The sequence below is a fragment of the Plasmodium berghei genome (assembly GCF_900002375.2).
Source record: "Plasmodium berghei ANKA genome assembly, chromosome: 11".
Lineage (NCBI taxonomy): Eukaryota > Apicomplexa > Aconoidasida > Haemosporida > Plasmodiidae > Plasmodium > Plasmodium berghei.
This window is the reverse complement of record NC_036169.2, coordinates 1,737,743-1,762,642: the sequence shown is the minus strand read 5'-3', so window position 1 is coordinate 1,762,642 and position 24,900 is coordinate 1,737,743. Positions and strand designations below refer to the sequence as shown.

General features: G+C 21.6%; 5 protein-coding genes and 2 pseudogenes across 5 annotated transcripts, besides 2 other annotated features; all 7 read right to left on the bottom strand.

Moving 5' to 3' along the window:
• Positions 1–1,077: 1,077 nt before the first annotated feature.
• On the bottom strand, positions 1,078–1,987 carry PBANKA_1146781 (fam-b protein; the record flags this gene model as incomplete). Its single annotated transcript, XM_034566036.1, has 2 exons — positions 1,078–1,746; positions 1,949–1,987. 2 exons carry the CDS (start codon positions 1,985–1,987, stop codon positions 1,078–1,080), a joined length of 708 nt encoding a protein of 235 aa, XP_034422673.1.
• Positions 1,988–3,416: 1,429 nt separating this feature from the next.
• On the bottom strand, positions 3,417–5,615 carry PBANKA_1146761 (BIR protein; the record flags this gene model as incomplete). The annotated part of the gene is made up of 3 exons (XM_034566035.1): positions 3,417–3,788; positions 3,876–5,456; positions 5,598–5,615. 3 exons carry the CDS (start codon positions 5,613–5,615, stop codon positions 3,417–3,419), a joined length of 1,971 nt encoding a protein of 656 aa, XP_034422672.1.
• A 2,772-nt stretch (positions 5,616–8,387) lies between these two features.
• PBANKA_1146741 lies at positions 8,388–9,490 on the bottom strand (annotated as a pseudogene).
• Positions 8,388–9,490: a sequence feature (BIR protein, pseudogene;~PIR protein, pseudogene).
• A 2,476-nt stretch (positions 9,491–11,966) lies between these two features.
• PBANKA_1146721 (BIR protein) lies at positions 11,967–13,101 on the bottom strand (the record flags this gene model as incomplete). Its single annotated transcript, XM_034566034.1, has 3 exons — positions 11,967–12,047; positions 12,133–12,948; positions 13,087–13,101. 3 exons carry the CDS (start codon positions 13,099–13,101, stop codon positions 11,967–11,969), a joined length of 912 nt encoding a protein of 303 aa, XP_034422671.1.
• A 2,403-nt stretch (positions 13,102–15,504) lies between these two features.
• On the bottom strand, positions 15,505–16,749 carry PBANKA_1146700 (BIR protein; the record flags this gene model as incomplete). The annotated part of the gene is made up of 3 exons (XM_034566033.1): positions 15,505–15,591; positions 15,678–16,598; positions 16,735–16,749. The coding sequence occupies 3 exons, from the start codon at positions 16,747–16,749 to the stop codon at positions 15,505–15,507; spliced, it is 1,023 nt and encodes a 340-aa protein (XP_034422670.1).
• A 3,121-nt stretch (positions 16,750–19,870) lies between these two features.
• PBANKA_1146600 (fam-b protein) lies at positions 19,871–20,788 on the bottom strand (the record flags this gene model as incomplete). Its single annotated transcript, XM_034566032.1, has 2 exons — positions 19,871–20,545; positions 20,720–20,788. The coding sequence occupies 2 exons, from the start codon at positions 20,786–20,788 to the stop codon at positions 19,871–19,873; spliced, it is 744 nt and encodes a 247-aa protein (XP_034422669.1).
• A 2,201-nt stretch (positions 20,789–22,989) lies between these two features.
• Positions 22,990–24,133, bottom strand: PBANKA_1146400 (annotated as a pseudogene).
• Positions 22,990–24,133: a sequence feature (BIR protein, pseudogene;~PIR protein, pseudogene).
• Positions 24,134–24,900: the final 767 nt, after the last annotated feature.

The following is a 24,900-nucleotide window of genomic DNA, read 5'->3' as shown; positions in this document are numbered from 1 at the left end:
GAACCCTAAACCCTGAACCTGAACCCTGAACCCTAAACCCTGAACCCTGAACCCTAAACCCTGAACCCTGAACCCTAAACCCTGAACCCTAAACCCTGAACCCTGAACCCTAAACCCTGAACCCTGAACCCTAAACCCTGAACCCTGAACCCTAAACCCTGAACCCTAAACCCTGAACCCTGAACCCTAAACCCTGAACCCTGAACCCTAAACCCTGAACCCTAAACCCTGAACCCTGAACCCTAAACCCTGAACCCTGAACCCTGAACCCTGAACCCTGAACCCTGAACCCTAAACCCTGAACCCTAAACCCTGAACCCTGAACCCTGAACCCTGAACCCTAAACCCTGAACCCTGAACCCTAAACCCTGAACCCTGAACCCTGAACCCTAAACCCTGAACCCTAAACCCTGAACCCTAAACCCTGAACCCTGAACCCTGAACCCTAAACCCTGAACCCTGAACCCTAAACCCTGAACCCTGAACCCTAAACCCTGAACCCTAAACCTGAACCCTGACTTAATTTCAAGATAAAACATATGGGTATAGTATATATATATTTAATCACAATTTATAAACAAATAAATATGATCAAATTATAAACAAATTAATAAAAATATAACCCTAACCCAAAACATAGATTCCATAGACCAAAACTATAACCCACAGTACAGGACCATGACCCAAAATACAAGTTCTCCAAAACGCAACTCTAAACCTAAATCTGAATCATTAATATAGCTTATAATTTTATTAATAGTGTGCTTAAATTTGTTTATTTAAAATAATTATAAATACTGGCTAAAAATTAGTACATTCAAAATCCATTAATATATAACATATGTGCATGGAAATAGACAAATGAGTTTTTAACAAATTGTAATCACAGATAAATTAATTATATAACGTGATTATATATCAAATTAAAATATATAATAATATAACAAACAATTAAATTATATTCAATTATTATATAAAATGTAAAAAGCATAAATTTTATGACATAAAATATTAAGTATATTATTTCTAGTCATTTAAACATGCATAATAAAGCATAATAATAAAAAGTGGTTATTTTTATATTTTTCTTAATTTAATGGAATATTTAATAAGTCTCCAAAGGAAATAGCATATGAAAAATCCAGGCAATATGGGTATTATAATTAAGCACGCAAACAATATTAGTGGTATCGAAGAAACAACTGCTAAAAATGCCAACGCCGACAGGATGAATTTTGTTGCTACTTTTTTAATTGTTTTATTCAATTTTGATTTCATATAACAATTACTTGATACAATTTTATTATTTTCATTTTTTTCCAATTGTTTAAAGTCTTCATGTTCTGATACAGAACTATTTTCATCTTTTTTTATTATTATTTTATCATCTATCGGTTGTATTGCTAATTCACCATTCGTTTTATCAGAAATCTGTTTTTTTAATTCTTCTAATTTTTTTCGAAGTTCATTAATTATTTTTTTTGTCTTACTATCTACATTTTTTAAATCAAGTGATGTGTTACTTCCTTTATGCTCCTTTATATGTGAATCTATAATATTTCGAAGGTGTTCTATTTCTTTTTTACCTTCAACACAATCACCAAGTTGATTTGCAAGATTCAAAGTTGATTGATAAAATCCATTTAAATCAAATTCGTTATCTGCATATGATAATATCCTATTATTTCTAAAGTTTATTACATTCCTTTCAAGCCATATCCCTCTATCGTTTACAAAGTATAATTCCTGCAAAGAAATCAAATATTTATTAACATATATGTAATTAATTTTAATTGTTGGTTTAATTTAACATAAGTGTTTTGCCAATACATGAAACAATAATATAAGGTTAATGTAAAACGATAGATACAAAAACTATAATGAAATATTATTAATAATAAAATAATATGTAACTTACATTTTTGGAATATTCAAAAGAACAAATAACAATTGAAAAAAGAACATATTTTAAAATACTGACTCTCATTTTTAGATTTATTTATGTATTAAATAAATGAAATAATGTTGATAACTTGATATTTATTCCCAAAATATTAATGTTTACTATAGTTTTTTGTTCTAAAATTTATAAATAAATTATATATCTATAAATAACAAATTTTATTTCATTTATTAATTTTTTCTATTTTCTTAGAATTCATTAATTCAATGTTGTAATAAATTTCGTTATATTCATTAAAATTGTTTATGGATATATATATTATGTTTTTTTTCAAAGAAATATTAACTTTTATCTAAAAAATACATAATTTTTAATATTTTAATTATAACAAAATATATGTATATAATAATTTTCCCTAAAATTTATTTTTAGAAAATTTGTTATAAAATAAACTTTTAATTAATTTTTAATACTTTGGTATATTTAGTGATGGGGTTTTAATATTTTGTAAATTTATATATTTTCTATTATCATTTACACACGACCAAATAATAAATATCAATTAAATAATATGATATTAGGTGCATATATATATGTTCTATATGAATAAATACAACCATATAATGAGCACTTTAGTAAAATATCTTTGTTATTTACATTTAAATGATTTTTAATTTATTATATTTTATTGTTATATTTCTCCAATTTTAAATATTAATTAATAATATTTCACATTTTATTTACCATTTTTTTGTAAAAATATTTTTTTCATAGATTGATGTGCACTAATTTTATTTATAAATATATCTATGAATATAAACATCAATTGTACTATTCCTATTAAAGTCATATAAAATATTCAAATTTTCAAGTATACCTTGTATAAATCACAACGAATAATACATGTGAAACCAGAAAATGAAATACAGTTAATAAGAAATGCTTTATTTCTCGATTCATTAAACATATAGTACATTTACTCATATAGAAAATGCATTATTGTATAAGCTTTATATATATAAACATATATTTTATATATATTTTTCAGACCGTAATATTAGAAAATTTATTTTCATGAATGGGATTTATTTATTGTTTTCATTTTTCTTATAAACCAAATAATGTTCATTAAAAATTAATTATCTCCAAATAGGACATATCTTAATTATATCAATTCATGTCATCTGAATAATTTATTAATGATTTATTTCCTCTTTTATTTTTTTTCGATAATAAATAATTTTATAAACTAATATATTTTTAGAGTTATAGAAAAGGAAGTTATAATTGAAATCACATGAATCGATCATAAGACACTGTTTTATATAGATTAATAAAATACACATATTATAATATTACACAAAATGCACTTTTTAATTGTTTATATAAGCCAAATTACTTATATTAATATGCAGTTATTATTTTTAATACTTATATTGAATTTTTAAGTCAGATCCAAAGAATCTGAACACAAAACAAAAACTATTAATTATATTTATTATTCTAAAGAATCTCATTTTCTTCTATAAACATAAAAAATAAACACCAAATACAAAATAATAAATGGTACAGGATCGGTCTCCATAAGTTTATACATATTTAATAATGGATATTTTCCCCAGTAAATGGAATTTATAAACTGTTTAGTTTGTTTTTTTTGAGTAGATGAACTTGTAACCTTTTCATCCTGCTTTTTTTGAGTAGATGGATTTGTAAGCTTTTTATCCTGTTTTTTTTTAGATAAATTTATAATTATTTGTACTTGTTTTTTTCGATCAGTTGGGTTTATAACTCTTTTTGTCGTTTCATTTTCACCAAACATATTTATAACCTTTTTCATGTTTTTTTTTTTCTTCAATTCCTTTCTCCATTTAAATGGAAAATACTAACATAAAATTATGGAAAATATATAATATTTATAGTGAAGAAATATTTTAAAAATTGTATACTTCACAGTTTTCTTTTTATTTACCTTGTACATAATAGCTAAAGCAATGGGTATTAAAAGCATTATAATTGAAATTCCAATTGGTTTGTATTTTTTGAGTATATTAACATCTATTCCTGTTGTTCCATTTTCTTTTACTTCGGTTACTGAACTTTCCGATGTAATCACTGGTTTTGGCACTTGTGCTTGAGATTTTCCTTGATCCGTTTTATCAGAATTTATTTTTACAGTTGGGCTCTGAGACGATTCTGATGTTTTAGTTTGTTCCGTAGAACTTGATGATGATGAACTATCAGATGGAGGTAAATTACTTCCTGAATCTTTTGGTTGAGTGTTTAAATAATTAGCAAGCCCAATAAATACAGAATAACCTTTTGTTAAGCTAGTTGATGCACTTCCATATAAACGATTTCCATATTCAGTAAGGGTATCATAAAAAGATAAAAAATACGGTTTAAGGGAATCATTTAAAAATCCCGTTACAAGTTTCGTCAATGGTTTTTCTTGTGCAGATGTAGATTGTCGTTGTTTTTGTTCTTCTGTTCCTGACGGTGATATTGATGGTGTTGATGGGTCTTGTTGTGATGATGATTCTGAATTCGCTGATGATAATACTGTCTGTTGTTGTGGTCCCGGCGGTGGTTCTGGCTGTGGTTTTTCTGGAGTTTTTTCTTGAACTACTGCTTGTTCTTCAGAGTCTTCTTGTGATTTTCCACTATTTTCTGGTTCATTTCCTGAAATTTTTGATGTATCATTTGTAACTGATTGTTCTTCTCTTTGGCTTGGTGTTTGATTCACTGAATTTTGTAGTTCGGTGCTTTGTTCATCATTCTTTCCTTCGATTTTAGGATTTTTTTGCTCCTCTAGAGTACTCTTTTCCTTTGGAATTTCGGGTTTCTTTTCACCTTCCAATTGATCATTTGAATCATTAGAGTCAAGCGTTTTTAAATTGTTCGTAGAATGTGAATCTATTTCATTTATTGGTGTAAGTTCTTGAAGGCGATTTTTTATATTATTTTTTTCATCAGTATCATCATTAATAGCAGAAGTTCTAAAGTCGTCATATATTTTTTTTAATTTTTCCAATAGATCCAGATGTGAATCATCTCCAGAAAAAGTCTTGTAAAGGCTTCTATATTTATTAAGGCAATCTAGAGAATACTGACGAAGATTCTCAATTTTTTTATTTTTTTTATAATATGCAATTGTATTACATATATGTTTAAGTAACGTGTACAATTCACTCATATACCTAAGATTAGTATCTTTAAAATCCTCTTGATTACGTAAAAGATTCCAATAATTAAAATTACCTATATTGTTCTCTAAATATTTATTGTAAGCCGAACTTAGAGTAATATTATTGTCTTCGTTTAAATTATATAATTTATTAGCCAACCACATCATAAAATGTTCATAATACTTGCTTTTATTATCGTATAACTTCGTAAATAAATGCCCGCCCAAAGCACCAACACCTTCCCTGTTACTTGAGCATGCTTTATTATTGGGGCAATATTGTTTGTATGATGAAGACTGGTTAATTTTCTTCAGTTTGACATGTTTACCATTAAAAAGCTTATCAGCTTCAATAAATAACTCACACTAAGAATAAATATATATAAATTAATAAAAATATACATTAATGCAAAATTTATTGAAATAAAATTTAATATGATTTGTAGACAAATCAAATACAATAAAATAAAGGGTAGCCATGTTTTATTTTAAAATAAAATTATTTACCATTCCTTTCTCGTCCATTGTAATGGAATTTTGTTCTTAATTTGTAGATTGGCATCATATTGTTTTTATATAAAATATATATACTCCAACAAAATAGGTTAAACAACTGTTTGATTCATCTATATAAAATAACAAGTTGTTAAACGCACTATTAGTATTGTTCTAAATAATAATATTAATTTTAAATTAATATACAATAATATAATGAAATAAAACTTATATCCACTTTTATTGCAATTTAGATAAGTATCCTTATTTTGTGATTTGTTTGAATCGTTTTTATCATATGCGAAATATCGCTATTCTTAATAATATGTGGAATAAATTCATTGTATAATTTTATGTAACCTTTCAATAAGTTTAAATAAAACATATGTCCTAATTATTATACATTTGCACACAGATGACAAATATGCATTTTTTCGTTTTTTTAATAAAGTAATTTTAAAATTTTATATTATTATAAATATTTAAAGAACCAAAAATACATTGCTACCCGGATTTTTAAAAACATGTTTATGTTTCATCATTATATACCCTTAACGTACTATTTATATAAGTTATTATTCCTCGGAATATATTGATCTTTAATATTATTTCCAATAAATGAAAGAAAAATTGTTTAAATTATAACATTTAATAAATGAATTAATATTATTTTTTCGAATTAAGTTATATATTGTGTGCATTTACATTTAATCAATATGTAAATTAATGATCCATTTTAAAATGTGTAATAACTTTGTTTATATATTAACACTTCTTTATATATAAATGAAATTAATGAATAGTTTTGAGTGAATATCTCATTTTATTTTTAAAATTAAAAAACATAATGTGCAAATTAGGTTAATTGATCTATTACAATTAAAATAGCTCATGAGCATAAATTAGTTTTGGGGTAATAGTTAGTGTATTTTCTTTTCATTCTTATTATTTAGTATATAAATGATTAAATAATATATTTTAACCATTAAATCATATAAATATGTTAACTTTAATTTTAATATTTTATTTATACTTTGGTTGGAATAATGAATTAATCTGAGAACCAATAGAACATGAGTTACCATTTTAACCACATATTTATACTTATAACCTAAACATATTTATGTATTGTATATTTTATAATAAAACGTATTTATTTTTAGATATAAAAACAATATTTTTAAGGGGATTTGTATAATTATTAATAAAATTTATATTCTCTTGCTTGATAATGTTAATACTAATATCACATTAAAAGTGTAATTACCTAGATACCATAATATCCATTTTTCATTTTATCCATTGTCAGTATTATTACAAGTTTAATAATATATATAACTATCGTATATCCATATAATCCAATTAAATAAGCCTAATATATTTATTACTATTTAGTACCATATCAATATTATTCTTACTCCTAAGCATTGTATGTTACAAAAAACTTATTATTGCACTCAATAGAAATACTTTAAATATATGTAAAAAGTTTCCTTATTTCATCGTTTTAGAATAAAATATTTTAAAACATATATATTCTCCTTAGTAAAACGAAATATTTATAATACATATTTATTAATTTATATATGTATAATAGCAAAAAATACTATTAGAGCATATAAGCTCAATAAATATACTTTTATATAATATCTATATTATGTTGACATCATCTAAAAATATTTCAGTGCCTAGTTATTAATACATCGTTTTGTTCATTTATATCTATATCTTTTGTAATAATAACATAATTATATATATAACTTTTGGGAGTTACTAGGAAATTTGCTAACGAAATATATTATAAAACGTATCTATATATATATGTTCATTTTAACTATTATAAAATGTATTATGTCTTATATAAATTATATATTTCGTAATTTATATATATATATATATATATATATATATATATATATATATATATATATCAATTATGAAAGAATTATTTATTATATGAAGAATATAAAATTAAACCCAAATCGAAACAAAACATTAACTAATAAAATATAAGTTAATATTAAATGTTTAACTTCGAAAAAAAAAGTTAACTAAATTTATAATTATAAATAATTGTTCTTTTTTATAAAAAAAAAAAATAAATAAATGGCACAGGATCGACTTGCATAACTTTCTATATCTTTAATAATCCCATTTTCTCATCAACTCAATTTACGACTTTACAATTTCTTCAATTTATAACCCTTTTCACGTGTTCCTATCTCTCTTCATTCTCCCCCAGTTTCTCATATTATGCATTGTAATTATTTAAATTAGCTTTCTCTTATATAACCAAATCTATACTGGGGAGTCATCTTTCTATATCGATCCCAATATTCGATCAATTTCACCATAAACCATTAACCAAAAATTAGCAATAAAGTAAAAAAAATGCATATTTCAACACATTTAACATTAAATTATATTAACACGAAATGAAATTCTTATAATTTATAAAAATATATTTCTTTATTGCTCCTTTTCAGAGTAATATTCATCCTAACTTTTTCTTACATATTTACACTTAATATAAATATTAAAAACTGCAACTTATCCTTTACATATTTTAATAATTTATTTCCTATATATATTTAAAACAATTCTTTAAACTAATAAATGTTATCAAATTATAAAAAATTATAAAAAATTAAATGCATTATAATACTTAACCCTAACTTGGGTCCATAACATAAAAACTATATAAAAATTATGGTAAAAAATTACTTCAAAATAGACAATTTCTTAACATATATAAATCATTATTACTATTCCTGAAATAGTCATTACTCTTCGAATCACATATTAATGATCCATTTTCTTCTTTATTTTTTTTAATTTTTTTCGAAATCCAAATAACGAATACTAATATAAAATGTTAAGAAACGTACGATTTGTTTGTTAATGTTTGCATATATATAATGAAAAAAAATTTTTAATTCCTTATTATTCACATTATAAGAAATTCCAAAAATAAATTTATTGCACCAAATATCGATAAAACTGGAATTAATTTGCTTACTATCGACGAAATTGGTGATGTAACTTTAGAACTCGATTCAGAACTTTGTGCAGAATTTTGTGATGTGCTTGTCTCTAGAATGGATGAAATATTGCTACAATTAATTTTTAAATTTTGATAATCAGTAAATAAAGTAGAAAATACTTTACTATATGAACTATTTTTAGTAATACTATAATCTTACTTATGTTCATTACATTTATCAACAAATTTTTGATCTTTTTCTGAAAAAATTGTGCAATCATTCTTGTTTTTATCATATGCAGAATACGTTTCACATAATAATTTTAATACATCATATAATTTAGATATAATATTACTATCTATATCCATATTCAACAAATCCTTTTTTTTATCTATGATTTCCTTATAACTACTATACTCCGTAACACCTTTTATAGAATTTGTATTCTTTTCATTACTATTTATATATGTTTTATTAAAATATTCTAGATTCGTCGTCGATCTTAATTGTTCCTTTAGGTTTAACATATAACTTAACCATATAATAATTTATTCAACAATATCGATGTTATTTTTTGCAACAGACTCAAACAAAGAAGAATTCTTAAAGAACGCATCAAACAAATATAAACATCCAGCACTAATTTTTTCGAAATCACTCCCACAATTTTCGTTATCACAATGCTTTTTCAAATGATCTTCATTAATAATTTGATAGTTTTTATTACTCGAATCATATTTTAAATCCATCGTTAGATAAAGGAAGTTACTACACTAAATAAACATTTTAAAAAAATTATTATAAATATGCATTGTTGAAAATTTTATTAAAATAAAGTTTAATGATATATATAATACAATATCAAAAAATGTAAAGGAAATTATTATTATTAAAAAATTCATATATCACATAGTCATCCATTGTAATCGAATTTTATTTGCGATTTGTAAATTGAGTAAGATCATACTGTTTTTATATACAGTGCACCAAATATGTGACGCAAACACTTCGACCTTATATATAACAACTGTTTGTAGTTAAATATATTATAAATTTTTAATAATTAAATTATTATACTTAATAAAACAATATTATTACTAAAAAAAAGTTAGATTCCTCTTTATGATAATTAGCTAAATTACCTTAAATAAAGGGTTTTTTAATAAAATTGTGATTAAATATAGGTTTGATGTATTTTATACAAAAAATACTATTATTAATAAAATATGGTATAACTTTATTATAAAAATTAATATACTTTTATAAAGAATTTAATGTATATTTCCTTATATTTATGCTTGAACATAGAAAAGGAATATATTTATATATTATTTTTTAATGATTGCCTTTCTAAAACTTAAATACTGTATAAATTTAAAAAATATAAAATACTATTATTATTATAATCCTTAAAAGTATATAAATAATCGTTTTTGAAATATATTAAATATTTATATAGTTGTTTCTAATACTATATACCAATATTTTATTAAAACTATAGCATTTACAAAATAAGCTCCATTGTTACCTTTTTTAATTACATATACATAATTTTAATATTATTTTTATTTAATATATATCCATTTCAATAACTTTATTTTTATTCATACGTACTTCAATTTAAAAATATACCTTATTTGGTAATTTTATAATATATTTTGCACATCTTTTCCACGGTTTAAAACGACACTATCACTAATTCATGCTTATTAAGCTATTTATAAGTTTAAATAATCCTTTGAATGTAAATTTCTTTTAAAATAATATATAGTAAATATTAACACATGAATAACTATTGATGTAAATTTTAAAGTATAATAGAAAACACTCTTTAATTAGGTTGTTATATTACCATTTAGTAGGAGAGAGATAATATGTATTTTCATTTTTAATATATAAATTTATATGAATATTCGTTAACTATTTTGCATTGTTCGTTTTTATCTTATATATTTTATTTTTATAGTTATCAATGTATATACATTCAAATAATTTATTAAAAATTCTATATTTTATTAATTTTATGATAAAACAATGCTATTTTAAATTTAAAAATGATGATTCATTAAACAATGATAATATAATGCATGCTAATATGGAATAATAAAAAGAAATTTAACATTAATTGAGTCTTTAACCTTTTATCTATCCGATTTTTTATAATATAAAACCACATATCCCAAATTGGATCTTTAACAAAATATATAACAGTGATACCTTTATAATGTATTATTGTGTCTTTCGATAAAATTAATATTTAATTATATGAAGTTTCCACAATAAAACAATATTTCAATATTAGTAAAGTATTTTATTAGGTTATATGTATAGGCATATAATAATTTTATTCTATTTATCATATTATTTATAATTATTAAAATATTATATGAAATTTTATTAATATTTTAACTATTTTAAAATATAATTTATTTATCCCTCAAAACTATAAAGTTTAAAAATTAATAGTGATTAATCTATTATTATACCTTATGATAAATAAATTATGGCGCATAAATTAACTTTTATTAGTACTAATTAATTATAATATAAATGTAAAATACAAAAAAATAATAATAACTACAATTAAAACTTAAAAAAATGATAGATGCATAACATATCTTTTATATATAATGTTGTATTCTCGAATCTCGATCGATATTTATGAATCTATATTTTATGATTATTTATTATATATTGGTAATATGTTTATTTAATCTTAAAAACACATATTAATATGAATATATATTGTAGTGTAGACAATTGTTTCAAATGAATCTAATTATAATTTATGCCTTCATATATAATAATATTATATTATTCGGTTATCAAAATACGATTTAAATTAAAATAAATATGATACTAAGTTTTACTAAATAAAATGCTTCATCAAATAAAGAAACATGTTGTGTTATACATAATTTGATATAACCATAGATTAAAAAATTTTATATAATAGGAATTATGATATAGCATAATACGGCTTCATATATAGTCAATATCTATATTAATATATACAACATAGACATTTTTTTTAATAATATTAAATAAGCATGAACACTCAATTATATATATTATAACTTATGAAAAAATGTTATGTGACACTTTTCATATTAATGGAAGAACCCCTTTGGGGTGCATGTTTGAACCTCATCTCGATATTAAGCATACGGATATAATATATATATGTTTAATTAGTGTTCAAATTATGCAAAATTAAATGCAATGTAATACTTAACCCTAACCCGAATATGGGATCCGCAAACATAACCCTGACCCACAACATAAAAACTATATAAAAATTATGGTAAAAAATTACTTCGAAATAGACAATTTCTTAACATATATCAATCATTATTACTATTCCTGAACTTGTCACTATTTTCGAATCTTATATTAATTATTCATTTTCTTCTTTATTTTTTAGCTTTTCTCTTAAATGTTGTTTTCGAGATCGTTTTCGAGACTTAAATAATGAATACTGATATAAAAATTAAAAAAAATGTATAATTTACTTATATTCATAAATTACTTGTTGAATATATTTTAATTGGCTTATTATTTACCTTATATCCAATTCCTAAAAAAAATGCTATTGCACCAAATATCGATAAAACTGGAATTAATTTGTTTCCTATCGACGAACTTAATAATGCAACTTCAGATGTTTGTGCGGAATTTTGCACAGTTTGTTCAGAACCTTTTACAGAAATTTGTGTTGTTTCTATCGATGGAAAGGATGAACTATCGCTACATTTATTTTTTAAATTATTATAATCAGTTGATAATGTAGACAATATTTTTCTATATGGACTACCTTCAGTATTATTAGAATTTTCATTCAAATTTTTATATTTTTCAACAAATTGGTTAGCTTTATCCGAACATTTTGTGCAATCATTCTTGTCTACATCAAATACAGAATACATTTCACATAATAATATAAATGCATCATAAAATTTAGATATATCTTTAATATCCATATTCATCATATTTGTTTTATCTATAAGATCCTTGTAACTAGTATACCCCTCTACACCATCTATAGTATTAGTATACTTATCATTATTTATATTTGTAGTATAAAAATAACTTAGACTGTTGTTATCAATATTTTCCTTTAGGTTTAACATATAACTTAACCATATTATAATGTAATCAACAATATTGATGTTACTTTTTGCAACAGAATTAAAGACAGAAGAATCCTTAAAGAATTCATTAAACAAATATAAACATCCAGCACTAATTTTTTCGAGCTCATTAACACAATTTTGATTACTACAATACTCTTTGAAATGTGTATCATCTTCAATTTTATAGTTTCCATTATTGTCCAATTGATCGGGAAAGTTCGTCCTTACTAAAAGGAAGTTCTTACACTAAAAAAAATATTTAAAAACAATTATTAGAAATGTGCATTATTGAAAATTTTGTTAAAATAAAGTTTAATGATATTTATATATAATACAATATCAAAAAATGTAAAGGAAATTATTAGTATTAAAAAATGCATATACTATTTCGGCATCCATTGTGATGAAATTTCATTTTAAATTTGTAAATTGAGTAAAATCATGTTGTTTGATATATCTTATCCCCAATATGTGACGCAAATGCTTTAACCCTATATATAACAACTGTTTGTAGTTAAATGTATTATAACTGTTTAATAATTAAATTATTATACATAATAAAACAATATTATTAGTAAAGAAACGTTCTATTTCCGCTTATCATAATTAGCTAAATTACCTTAAATAGAGAGTTACTTAATACATTTTAATTAAATATATATATAATGAATTATATACAAAAAATGCTACTCACACTAACATCTGGTATAACTTTATTATAAAAATTAATATACTTTTATAAAGAATTTAATGTAGATTTCCTTATATTTATGCTTGAACATAGAAGAGGAATATATTTATATCTTATTTTTTAATGATTACCTTTCTAAAACTTAAATACTATATATAACTAAAAAATAAAAAGTTATATTATTACTATAATCCTTAAAAGTATATAAATAGTTATTTTTTAAGATATATTAAATATTTATATAGTTGTTTCTAATACTATATACCAATATTTTATTAAAACTATAGCATTTACAAAATAATCTCCATTGTTACCTTTTTTAATTCCATATACATAATTTTAATATTATTTTTATTTAATATGGACAAATTCATAATCCATTTTAATAAACTCAATAGCTCTAATTTTATTAATACGCGCATCAATTTTAAAATATACATTATTGGGTGATTTTATAATATATTTTGCACATCTTTTCCACGGTTTAAAACCACAATTAGCAATGAACCGCATTTATTAAGCTATTTATAAGTTTAAATAACCCTTTGAATGTAGATTGCTTTTAAAATAATATATAGCAAATATTAAATATTAGCACATAAATAACTATTGATTTAAATTTTAAAGTATAATAGAAAACTATGTTTGATTAAATTGTTATAGTGTACTTTAAGAGGAGAGAGATAAGATATATTTTCTCTTTAATATATAAATTAAGATAAATATCCGCTAAATGTTCTGAATTGTATAGTTTTATATATTTTATTGTTATGTTGTCAATGTATATACATTCAAATAATTTATTAAAAAATTTATGTTTTATTAATTCTATAGTAAAAAATCCTAATTTATATTACAAAATGATGATTCATTAAACAATGATAATATAATGCATGCTAATGTGGAATAATAAAATGCAATTTAACATGAATTGAGTCTTTAACCTTTTCTGTATTTATCCAATTTTTTATAATATAAAACTACAAATCCCAAATTGTATCTTTAACAAATATATAAAAATTATATCATTATAATGTATTTTATGTGCCTTTTCGATAAAATTAATATTTAATATTAGTTATTAGTAGAGTATTTTATTAGATTATATTATAGTTATATAATAATAACTCATTTTATCTATCATATTATTTATAATTATTAAAACAAACTATAACATGAAATTTATTAATATACTTATATTTTATTTTTTAACTATTTTAAAAATAATATATTTATACCTCAAATCTTTAAAATTTAAAATTAATAGTGATTAATCTATTATTATACCTTATGATAAATAAATTAATATATATATAAGTAGTTCTATCAATATAAATTAGAACATCAGCATAAATGCAAAGTATTGAAATGAAAAAAATGAGTATTATATATATTTATAATTTATAAATTTATTATAATATATCTATAATGCATTTTTTATGTATTACTAAAATGTTAGATGCATAAAATGATTTTTATAGATAACGTTGTATTGTCGAATATCGACCGATATTTTATGAATCTATATTATTATAGTTCAGTTGGGTAACACGGCTTAAATCAAGATAAATATGATATAAATCATAAGTTTTATTAAATAAAATTTTCATCAAATAAAAAAACATATTATGATATCCATAATTCAATATAGCTATGGGCTATCAAGGCTTATATAATAGGCAATTATCATATAGAATAATATGAATTCATATATAATCAATATCTATATTAATATATGCAATACATATATTTTATTTTAATCATATAAAATCGGAATGAGCACACAATTGTATATATTATACTTTATGAAAAATAAGATATGTGATCCCTTTCATATTAATGACAATGTCCCCTTTTTGGTTGCATATTTGGAATTCAGCTCGAGATTAAGCATACGGGTATAGTATATATATTTAATTAGTGTTCAAATTATAAATAATTAAATACAATGTAACATTTAATCCTAACCCAAATATGGGTCCTACAACATAAAAACTATATAAAAATTATGCAAAAATTATAGTCAAAAATTACTTCCCAATAGATAGTTTCTTAAAGTATATAAATCATTATTACTATTCCTGAAATAGTCACTCTCTTCGAATCATATATTAATGATTCATTCTCTTCTTTGTGTTTTTTATTTTTTCTCTTAAATATTGTTTTTGAGTTCGTTTCCGAAATCCAAATAATGAATACTAATATAAAAACGGTAAACGTATGATTTTTTGTTAACGTTTGCATATATATAATGAAAATAATTTTTAAATTCCTTATTATTTACCTTATAAGAAATTCCTAAAAAAAATGCTATTGCACCAAATATCGATAAAACGGTAAATAATTTGTTTCCTATCGGCGAGCTTGATGGATCTTCATAAAATTGTCCAGAACTATGTGCAGAACCTTGCGCAGTTTGTTCAGAAGTTTCTACAGTTTGTTGAGTTTGTTTAGTTTGTTCAGAAGTTTCTACAGTTTGTTGAGTTTGTTTAGTTTGTTCAGGCAAATTTGCAGTAATTTTTGTTGTTTCTATCGATGGAAGGGATGGAATATCCTTACAATTACCACCTTTACTAGTACAATAATTTTTAAAATTATTATAATCATTTGATAAAGTAGACAATAGTTGTTTATAGGAACTATTACTAGTAATAACAGAGTTTTGGCGCATCTCTTTATATTTATTAACAAATTTATTAGCATTTTGCAAACAGTTTGTGCAATATGATGTTTTTTCATCAAAGTTAGTATGCATTTCACATAATAATTTAAATGCTTCATAAAAATTAGATATAATATTACTATCCATACCCCAAAAATATTTTTTTTGATCTATAAGATCCTTATAATTTTTGTACTCCGTAACACCAGTTATAGACTTTTTATACTTATCATTATTTATATATGTCTCATAAAAATATTGTAGATTGGTCTTATTTTCTTGTTTCTTTAGGTTTAACATATAACTTAACCATATCATAATGTATTCAACAATATTTATGTTATTATGATACTTAAGCGAAGAAGAATTTCCAAAGAATTGGTTAAATAACATTAAACATACAGCATTGATTTTTTCGAGATCACTATCACATTTTTCGTTAATACAATACTCTTTGAAATCTTTATCACTAATAAATTTATAGTTTCCGTCACTGCCCAATTTATCGGGAAACCAGTTCCTTACAAAAAGGAACCTTCTACACTAAAAAAAAATTTTAAATAATTATTATAAATGTGCATTATTGAAAATTTTATTAAAATAAAGTTTAATGATATTTATATGTAATACAATATCAAAAAATGTAATGGAAACTATTATTATTAAAAAATGCATGTACCACATAGTCATCCATTGTAATGGAATTTTATTTTTAATTTGTAAATTGAGTAGAACCATGACGTTTTATATACGCTGCCCACAACATGTGACGCAAACACTTCGACCCTATATATAACAACTGTCGGTAGTTACATATATTATAACTTTTTAATAATTAAATTATTATACATAATAAAATAATATTATTAGTAAAGAAACGTTCTATTCCTGTTTATCAAAATTAGCTAAATTACCTTAAATATAATGTTGTTTAATAAAATTTTGATTAAATATAGATTTAATGCATTTTATGCAAAACAGACTATTATTAATAAAATATCTTACAATTTTATTATAAAAATGGATATACTTTTATAATTAATTTAAAGTATGTTTGAACATAAAAAACATATAGCATCTCCTTTTTTAGTAAAACTTGTTCTAAAACATAAATACTATATATATCTAAAAAATAAAAAGTTCTATTATTACTATAATCTTTAAAAGTATATAAATGGTTATTTTTTAAAATATATTAAATTTTTATATGTTTGTTTCTTATAATATATAATATAGTTTTTTTTTAATTATAACATTTACAAAATAAGTTGCATGTTCCCTTTTTTAATTGCATATACATTATTTTAATATTATTTTTATTTAATATATATCCATTTTAATCATATTTAACATTTTCAATAACATTATTTTTATTCACACGTACTTCAATTTAAAAATATACCTTATTGGGTAATTTTATAATACATTCTGCACATCTTTCCCACGGTTTAAAACGACAATTAGCACTGAACCGCATTTATTATACCATTTATAAGATTAAATAAGTCTTTAAATGCATATTGTTTTTAAAATAATACTTAGTAAATATTAAATATATAACACATAAATAAGTATTGATGCAAATTTAAAGTATAATAGAAAACTATGCGTAATTAAATTGTTATATTTACATATTAGATAGGAGAGATAAGGGAATTATACTTTTTTGAGACAAGGATGTAGCCATATAATATTATTTATTTATTTTACATAGTTTAATTATATTTTCTACCATTAAAGCTTTCAATTCATGTATAAATTTAAAATGCCTTAGAATTATTTTCTAAATATATAGTTTTCTTTTATACTTTATAATAAACTATATTTAGTTTTATGATGAAAAACTATATTTTTAAGTAAACTCTAGAATCATTAATATTATTTTGCTTTATAGCGTTAATTCTAATATTATCACATTAAAAAATACTAAGTCAAAATTGTAATATTTCATTTGATTGTGTATGTATACAATTTTAGTCTTATTACAAGTTTAATAATATATATAATGAATTTATACCCACATAGTGTATCAATTTAACATAATATATTTGTTCATATTTAATATGTTTATATATTGTTATTACTATTAATATTGTTACTGCTATATCACTGTATAGTACAACGGTATAATTAATGCGTTTAATAAAAATACTTTAAATCAGTGTGTAATATTTCCTCGTTTCATAGTTTTTAAATTATTTCAGAGCATATATTATTTCGCAATAACAATATATTTAAATTATATATATGTTAATTTGTATTTATATAACCTAATAAAAAATTATTAATTCAAATTAAATTAATTATTAAATACTTTTTCTATATACTTTGCATTAATATATAATTCTATATGCTTCCCAAATTTAACATATTTCAGTTTTAGTCATTGATACAATATTATATATATATTAGTACAATAACGCTAATTTTATATATCAGATTGTTTATAAGTATTATAGCAAATTATAGCATTAAATTTTATTTATATATTTATATTTTAACTATTTTAAAATATAATTTATTTATACCTCAAAACTATCAAATTTATAAATTAATAGTGATTAGTATATTATTATACCTTATTATAAATAAATTATGGCGCATAAATCAACTTTTATTAGTACTAATTAATTATAATACAAATATAAAGGAATCATAAAAAAGGAATCGTACACAATTAAAACTTATAAAAATATTGTATATGTAATGCGATTTCTATTTTATTATTAAAAATGGTAGATGCATAAAACATATTTTATAGGTATCGTTGCGTCGTCGAATCTCGATTTATATTCCATGAATCTATATTTTATGACTGCCTATTATATATTGGTAATATGTTTAATTAACAATAAAAATATATCCATTAACCTGAGGGAATATTATAATATAGAGGAATATTCAGTATTAATCGAATTATAATTTATACTCTGATATATAAGGTTATTATACTGTTCGGTTATAAAAATAAAATTTAAATTAAAATAAATATAATACAGGTAATAAGTTTTACTTAATAAATGTTTCGTTAGAGAAATATATTATGATATGCATAATTCAATATAACTATGAGTTAACAAGTTTTATGTAATAAATAATTATGATATATATAATATGAATTCATATATAGTCAATATCTATATTAATATATTCAATATGCTATTTTAATCATATTAAACCAATATTACACTTTATGGAAAAAATGTTATGAACTCCTTTCATATTAATAGCTATGCTCCTTTGGGTGGTACATATTTGGACTTAATTTCGAGATTAAACATACGAGTATAGTATATATATATATTTAATCACCATTTATAGACAAATAAATATGATCAAATTATAAACAAATTAATAAAAATATAACCCTAACCCAAAACATAGATTCCATAGACCAAAACTATAACCCACAATACAGGATCATGACCCAAAATACGAGTTCTCCAAAACGAAACTCTAAACCTAAATTTGAACCATCAATATAGCTTATAATTTTATTAATAGTGTGCTTAAATTTGTTTATTTAAAATAATTATAAATATTAGCTAAAAATTAGTACATTAAAAATTCATTAATACATAATATATGTGCATGGAAATAGACAAATGAGTTTTTAACAAACGGTAATCACAGATAAATTAATTATATAACGTGATTATATATCAAATTAAAATATATAATAATATAACAAGCAATTAAATTATATTTAATTATTATATAAAATGTAAAAAGTATAACTTTTATGGCATAAATTATTAATTATATTATTTCTAGTCATTTAAACATGTATAATAAAGCATAATAATAAAAAGTTGTTATTTTAATATTTTTTCGAATTTAATGTATAATTTGTTGAGTCTAATAAGGGAAAAAATTGTAGAAAATCCAGATGGTATGAGTAGTATAAATAAGCTCGGCAACCCTATTATTGGTATTAAAACAACAACTGCTAAAAATGCCAACCCCGACAGGATAAATTTGATTCCTTCTTTTATAAATTTTTTAATCACTTTTGATTTCATATGACAATTACTTGATATAATTTTATTATTTTCATTATCTTTCAATTGTTTAAAGCCTTCATGTTCTGATACAGAACTATTTCCATCTTTTTTTATTATTTTTTTATCCAGTATTGGTTGTATTGCTAATTCGCCATTCGTTTTATCAGCAATTTTTTTTTTTAATTCTTCTAATTCTTTTCGACACTCATTAATTAATTTTTTTGTTTTACTATCTACATTTTTTAAATCAAGTGATGTGTTACTTTCTTTATGCTTCTTTATATGTGAATCTATAATATTTTGAAGGTTTGTTATTTCTTTGTTACCTTCAACATAATCACCAAGTTGGCTTGCAAGACTCAAAGTTGATTCATAAAATTCATTTAAATCAAATTCGTTATCTGCATCTGCTAATGTCCTATTATTTCTAAAGTTTATTACATTCCTTTCAAGGCATATCCCTCTATCGTTTACAAAGTATAGTTCCTGCAAAGAAATGAAATATTAACACATATATAACCAATTTTAATTGTTGGTTTAACTTAACATAAGGGTTTTGCCAATACATGAGACAATAATATAAGGCTAATGTGAAACAAATATATACGAAAACTATAATGAAATATTATTAATAATAAAAGAAAATAAAGTGTAACTTACATTTTTGGCATATTCAAAAGAACAAATAACAATTGAAAAAAGAACATATTTTAAAACACTGACTCTCATTTTTACCTTTATTAAATAAAAGAACTAATATATGAAGTTTGAGGTAATGTCGGTAACTTGATATTTATTCACAAAATAGTAATATTTACTAGTTTTTTGTTCTAAAATTTATGAATAAATGAATATATCTATAAAAAAAACGAATTTATTTTATTTATTAACTTTTTACACTTTTTGTAAAATTAATTAATGTAATTGTTATAATAAATTTCGTTATTTCATTAAAATTGTTTATGGATATATATATTATGTTTTTTTTCAAAGAAATATTAACTCTTCTCTAAAAAATACACCGTTTTTAATATTTTAATTATAAAAAAATATATGTATATAATAATTTTCCATAAAATATATTTTTTGGAAAATTGGTATACAAATAGACTTTTAATATAATTTATAATACGTTGGTGGGTTTAGTGGTACGTTTTTAATATTTTATAAACTTATATTTTCCTATTATTGTTCACATATGAACACATTAATAAATATCTATTAAAATAATAAAATATTGGATATATTTTTTTATATGAATAAATACAAACACATAATGAAAACATTAGCAAAGCACCATTGATATTTACATTTAAATCGTTTCTAATTTATTATATTTTATTATAATATTTCTCCAATTTTAAGTATTACTTATTAATATTCTCCATTTTATTTACCGATTTTGTGTAAAAATATATTTTTTTATATATTTATATGTAATAATTTTATTTATAAACATATCTCTGAATATACAGCATCAAATATATGATTTCTATTAAAATAACATAAAATATTCATATTTTTAAATGTAACTCAAACAAATAATCAAATTATAATATTAAATCACAAAAATAATACATATAGAACCAATATATTGAATGAGATACCAATTTATTTTTATCTCAAGTCGAAAAATGAAATACACTTAATACTATTAAGTTTTATTTTCATTATATTCATTTAACAGATGTTAAGACGCTTTTTGTATTTAAACACTACAATATTTTGACTTTTATAAATAATAATTAAGTCAAATAAATATTATAATTCAGTTATAATAGAGAATTTCACCATATAGAAAATTTCTTTATGTTTTATTATAAAATAAGAAGCAAATTCTTGGCATATATCATATATATATAATACTTCTTTATACGAATAGCCAAGATTACTATTTATTATTATTTAAATATATATTTTTTAAATTCAACTTCAAATATAAGTTAATTAAATTTATTATATAAATAACCGTTTTTCCTTCTATAAACAAAAAATTAATAACTGTGCAGGATCTGTTTGCATAAGTTTGTATATATTTGATAATCCTACTTCTTCCACAATTTATAAATACTAACATAAACACTAGCGTAAAAATCACCAAAATATATAACATTTTCAAGTGTAAAATTATTTTTAAAACATTATACTAATTCTTAAAATAATGGGTATTAAAATAAACATGCCTTTAACTTAGCTTACCTTCTTTAAATATATTTCCTCCAAATAGTACTTAACACTTCTATTCCATTTAAATTAATTCCTCCTTCACTTATTCCATTTATCATCCGATTCAGATGTCACTGATGGAGGAAATCATAATAAATTATTTTCTTCCAATTCCCTCATTCCCCAGTTGTTCATATTAAATATTGTAATTATTTAAATCAACTTTCTCTTATAGAATCAAATTTATACTGGGGAGTCATCTTTCTACATCGATCCCAATATTCGACCAATTGCCCCATAAACCATTAACCAAAAATTAGCAATAAAATACAAAAAGTACATAGTTCAACACATTTAACATTAAGTTATATTAACACGAAATGAAATTCTTATAATTTATAAAAATATATTTCTTTATTCGTTTATTTTCATCCTCATTTTTTCTTACATATTTACACTTAATATAAATATTAAAAACTACAACTTATCCTTTACATATTTTAATAATTTATTTCCTATATATATTTAAAACAATTCTTTAAACTAATAAACGTTATCAAATTATAAAAAATTAAATGCAATGTAATACTTAACCCTAACCCAAATATGGGATCCACAAACATAACCCTGACCCACAACATAAAAACTATATAAAAATTATGCAAAAATTATGATCAAAATTTTGTTATTTACAAATATAAAAATATATTAAAGTATATTGATCGCTATTATTATGATCATATATTAATTATCCAGTTTCTTCTTTATTTTTTTAGCTTTTCTCTTAAATGTTGTTTTCGAGATCGTTTTCGAGACCTAAATAATGAATACTAATATAAAAATTAAAAAAATGTATAATTTACTTATATTTATAAATTACTTGATGTTGAATATATTTTAATTGGCTTATTATTTACCTTATAAGAAATTCCTAAAAAAAATGCTATTGCACCAAATATCGATAAAACTGGAATCAATATGTTTCCTATCGGCGAACTTAATGATGTAACTTCAGATGTTTGTGCAGAATTTTGTACAGAAGCTTGTTCAGGATCTTTTGTAGCATTTTGTGGTGTTTTTATTTCTGTAAGGAGTGGAAAATTGCTACCTTGAGCATCTTTACATTCATTTTTTAAATTATCATAATCATTTGATAATGTAAACAATATTTTTCTATATGGACTGCCTTCAGTATTATTAGAATTTTCATTCAGATTTTTATATTTTTCAACAAATTGATTAGCTTTATCCAAACATTTTGTGCAATCATTTTTGTCTACATCAAATACAGAATACATTTCACATAATAATATAAATGTATCATAAAATTTAGATATATCTTTAATATCCATATTCATCATATTTGTTTTATCTATAAGATCCTTATAACTACTATAAGCACCAACACCTGTTATAGAATTTCTATACTTTTCTTGTTTATTTATAAATGTAGTATAAAAATAAGTTAGACTGTCGCTACCATTATTATTTTCCTTTAGGTTTAACATATAACTTAACCATATCATAATGTATTCAACAATATTAATGTTACTTTTTGCAACAGACTTAAACAACTCAGAACTCCCAAAGAATTATTTAAAAAAATATAAACATACAGCATTAACTTTTTCGAGATCACTCCCACAATTTTCGTTATCACAATACTTTTTCAAATAATCATCATTTTTAAAATAATACTTTCCGTCACTGTCCAATTGATCGGGAAAGTTCATCCTTACTAAAAGGAAGTTACTACACTATAAAACATTTAAAAATAATTAATAAAAACATGTATTATTGAAAAATTTATGAAAATAAAGTTTAATGATATTTATATATAATGCAATATCAAAAAATGTAAAGGAAAACATTATTATTAAAAAATGCATATACTATATTTGCATCCATTGTGATGATATTTCATTTTAAATTTGTAAATTTAGTAAAATCATGATGTTTTATATACGTTTCCCCCAATATGTAACGCAAATACTTTAACCCTATATATAACAATTGTCTGTAGTTAAATATATTATAACTGTTTAATAATTAAATTATTATACATAATAAAACAATATTATTAGTAAAGAAACGTTCTATTTCCGCTTATCATAATTAGCTAAATTACCTTAAATAGAGAGTTACTTAATACATTTTAATTAAATATATATATAATGAATTATATACAAAAAATGCTATTCATACTAACAGCTGGCATAACTTTATTATAAAAATTAATATACTTTTATAATGAATTTAAAGTATGTTTGAACATAGAAAATGAATATATTTATATCTTATGTTTTAATGATTGCCCTTCTAAAACTTAAATACTGTATAAATTTAAAAAATAAAAAATACTATTATTACTATAATACTTAAAAGTATATAAATAGTAATTTTTTAAAATATACTAAATGTTTATATAGTTATTTCTTATAATATATACCAATATTTTATTAAAATATAGTATTTTCAAATTAAGTTGCATGATCCATTATCTATCTAAATTATATAATTCTAATATTATTTTTATTTAATATAGATAAATTCATAATTTATTTTAATAAGTCAGATAACTTTATTTTTATTCCTAAATATTTCAATTTAAAATTATTCTTTATTGGGTAATTTTATAATACATTTTGCATATCTTTTCCATTCCTTAAAACAAC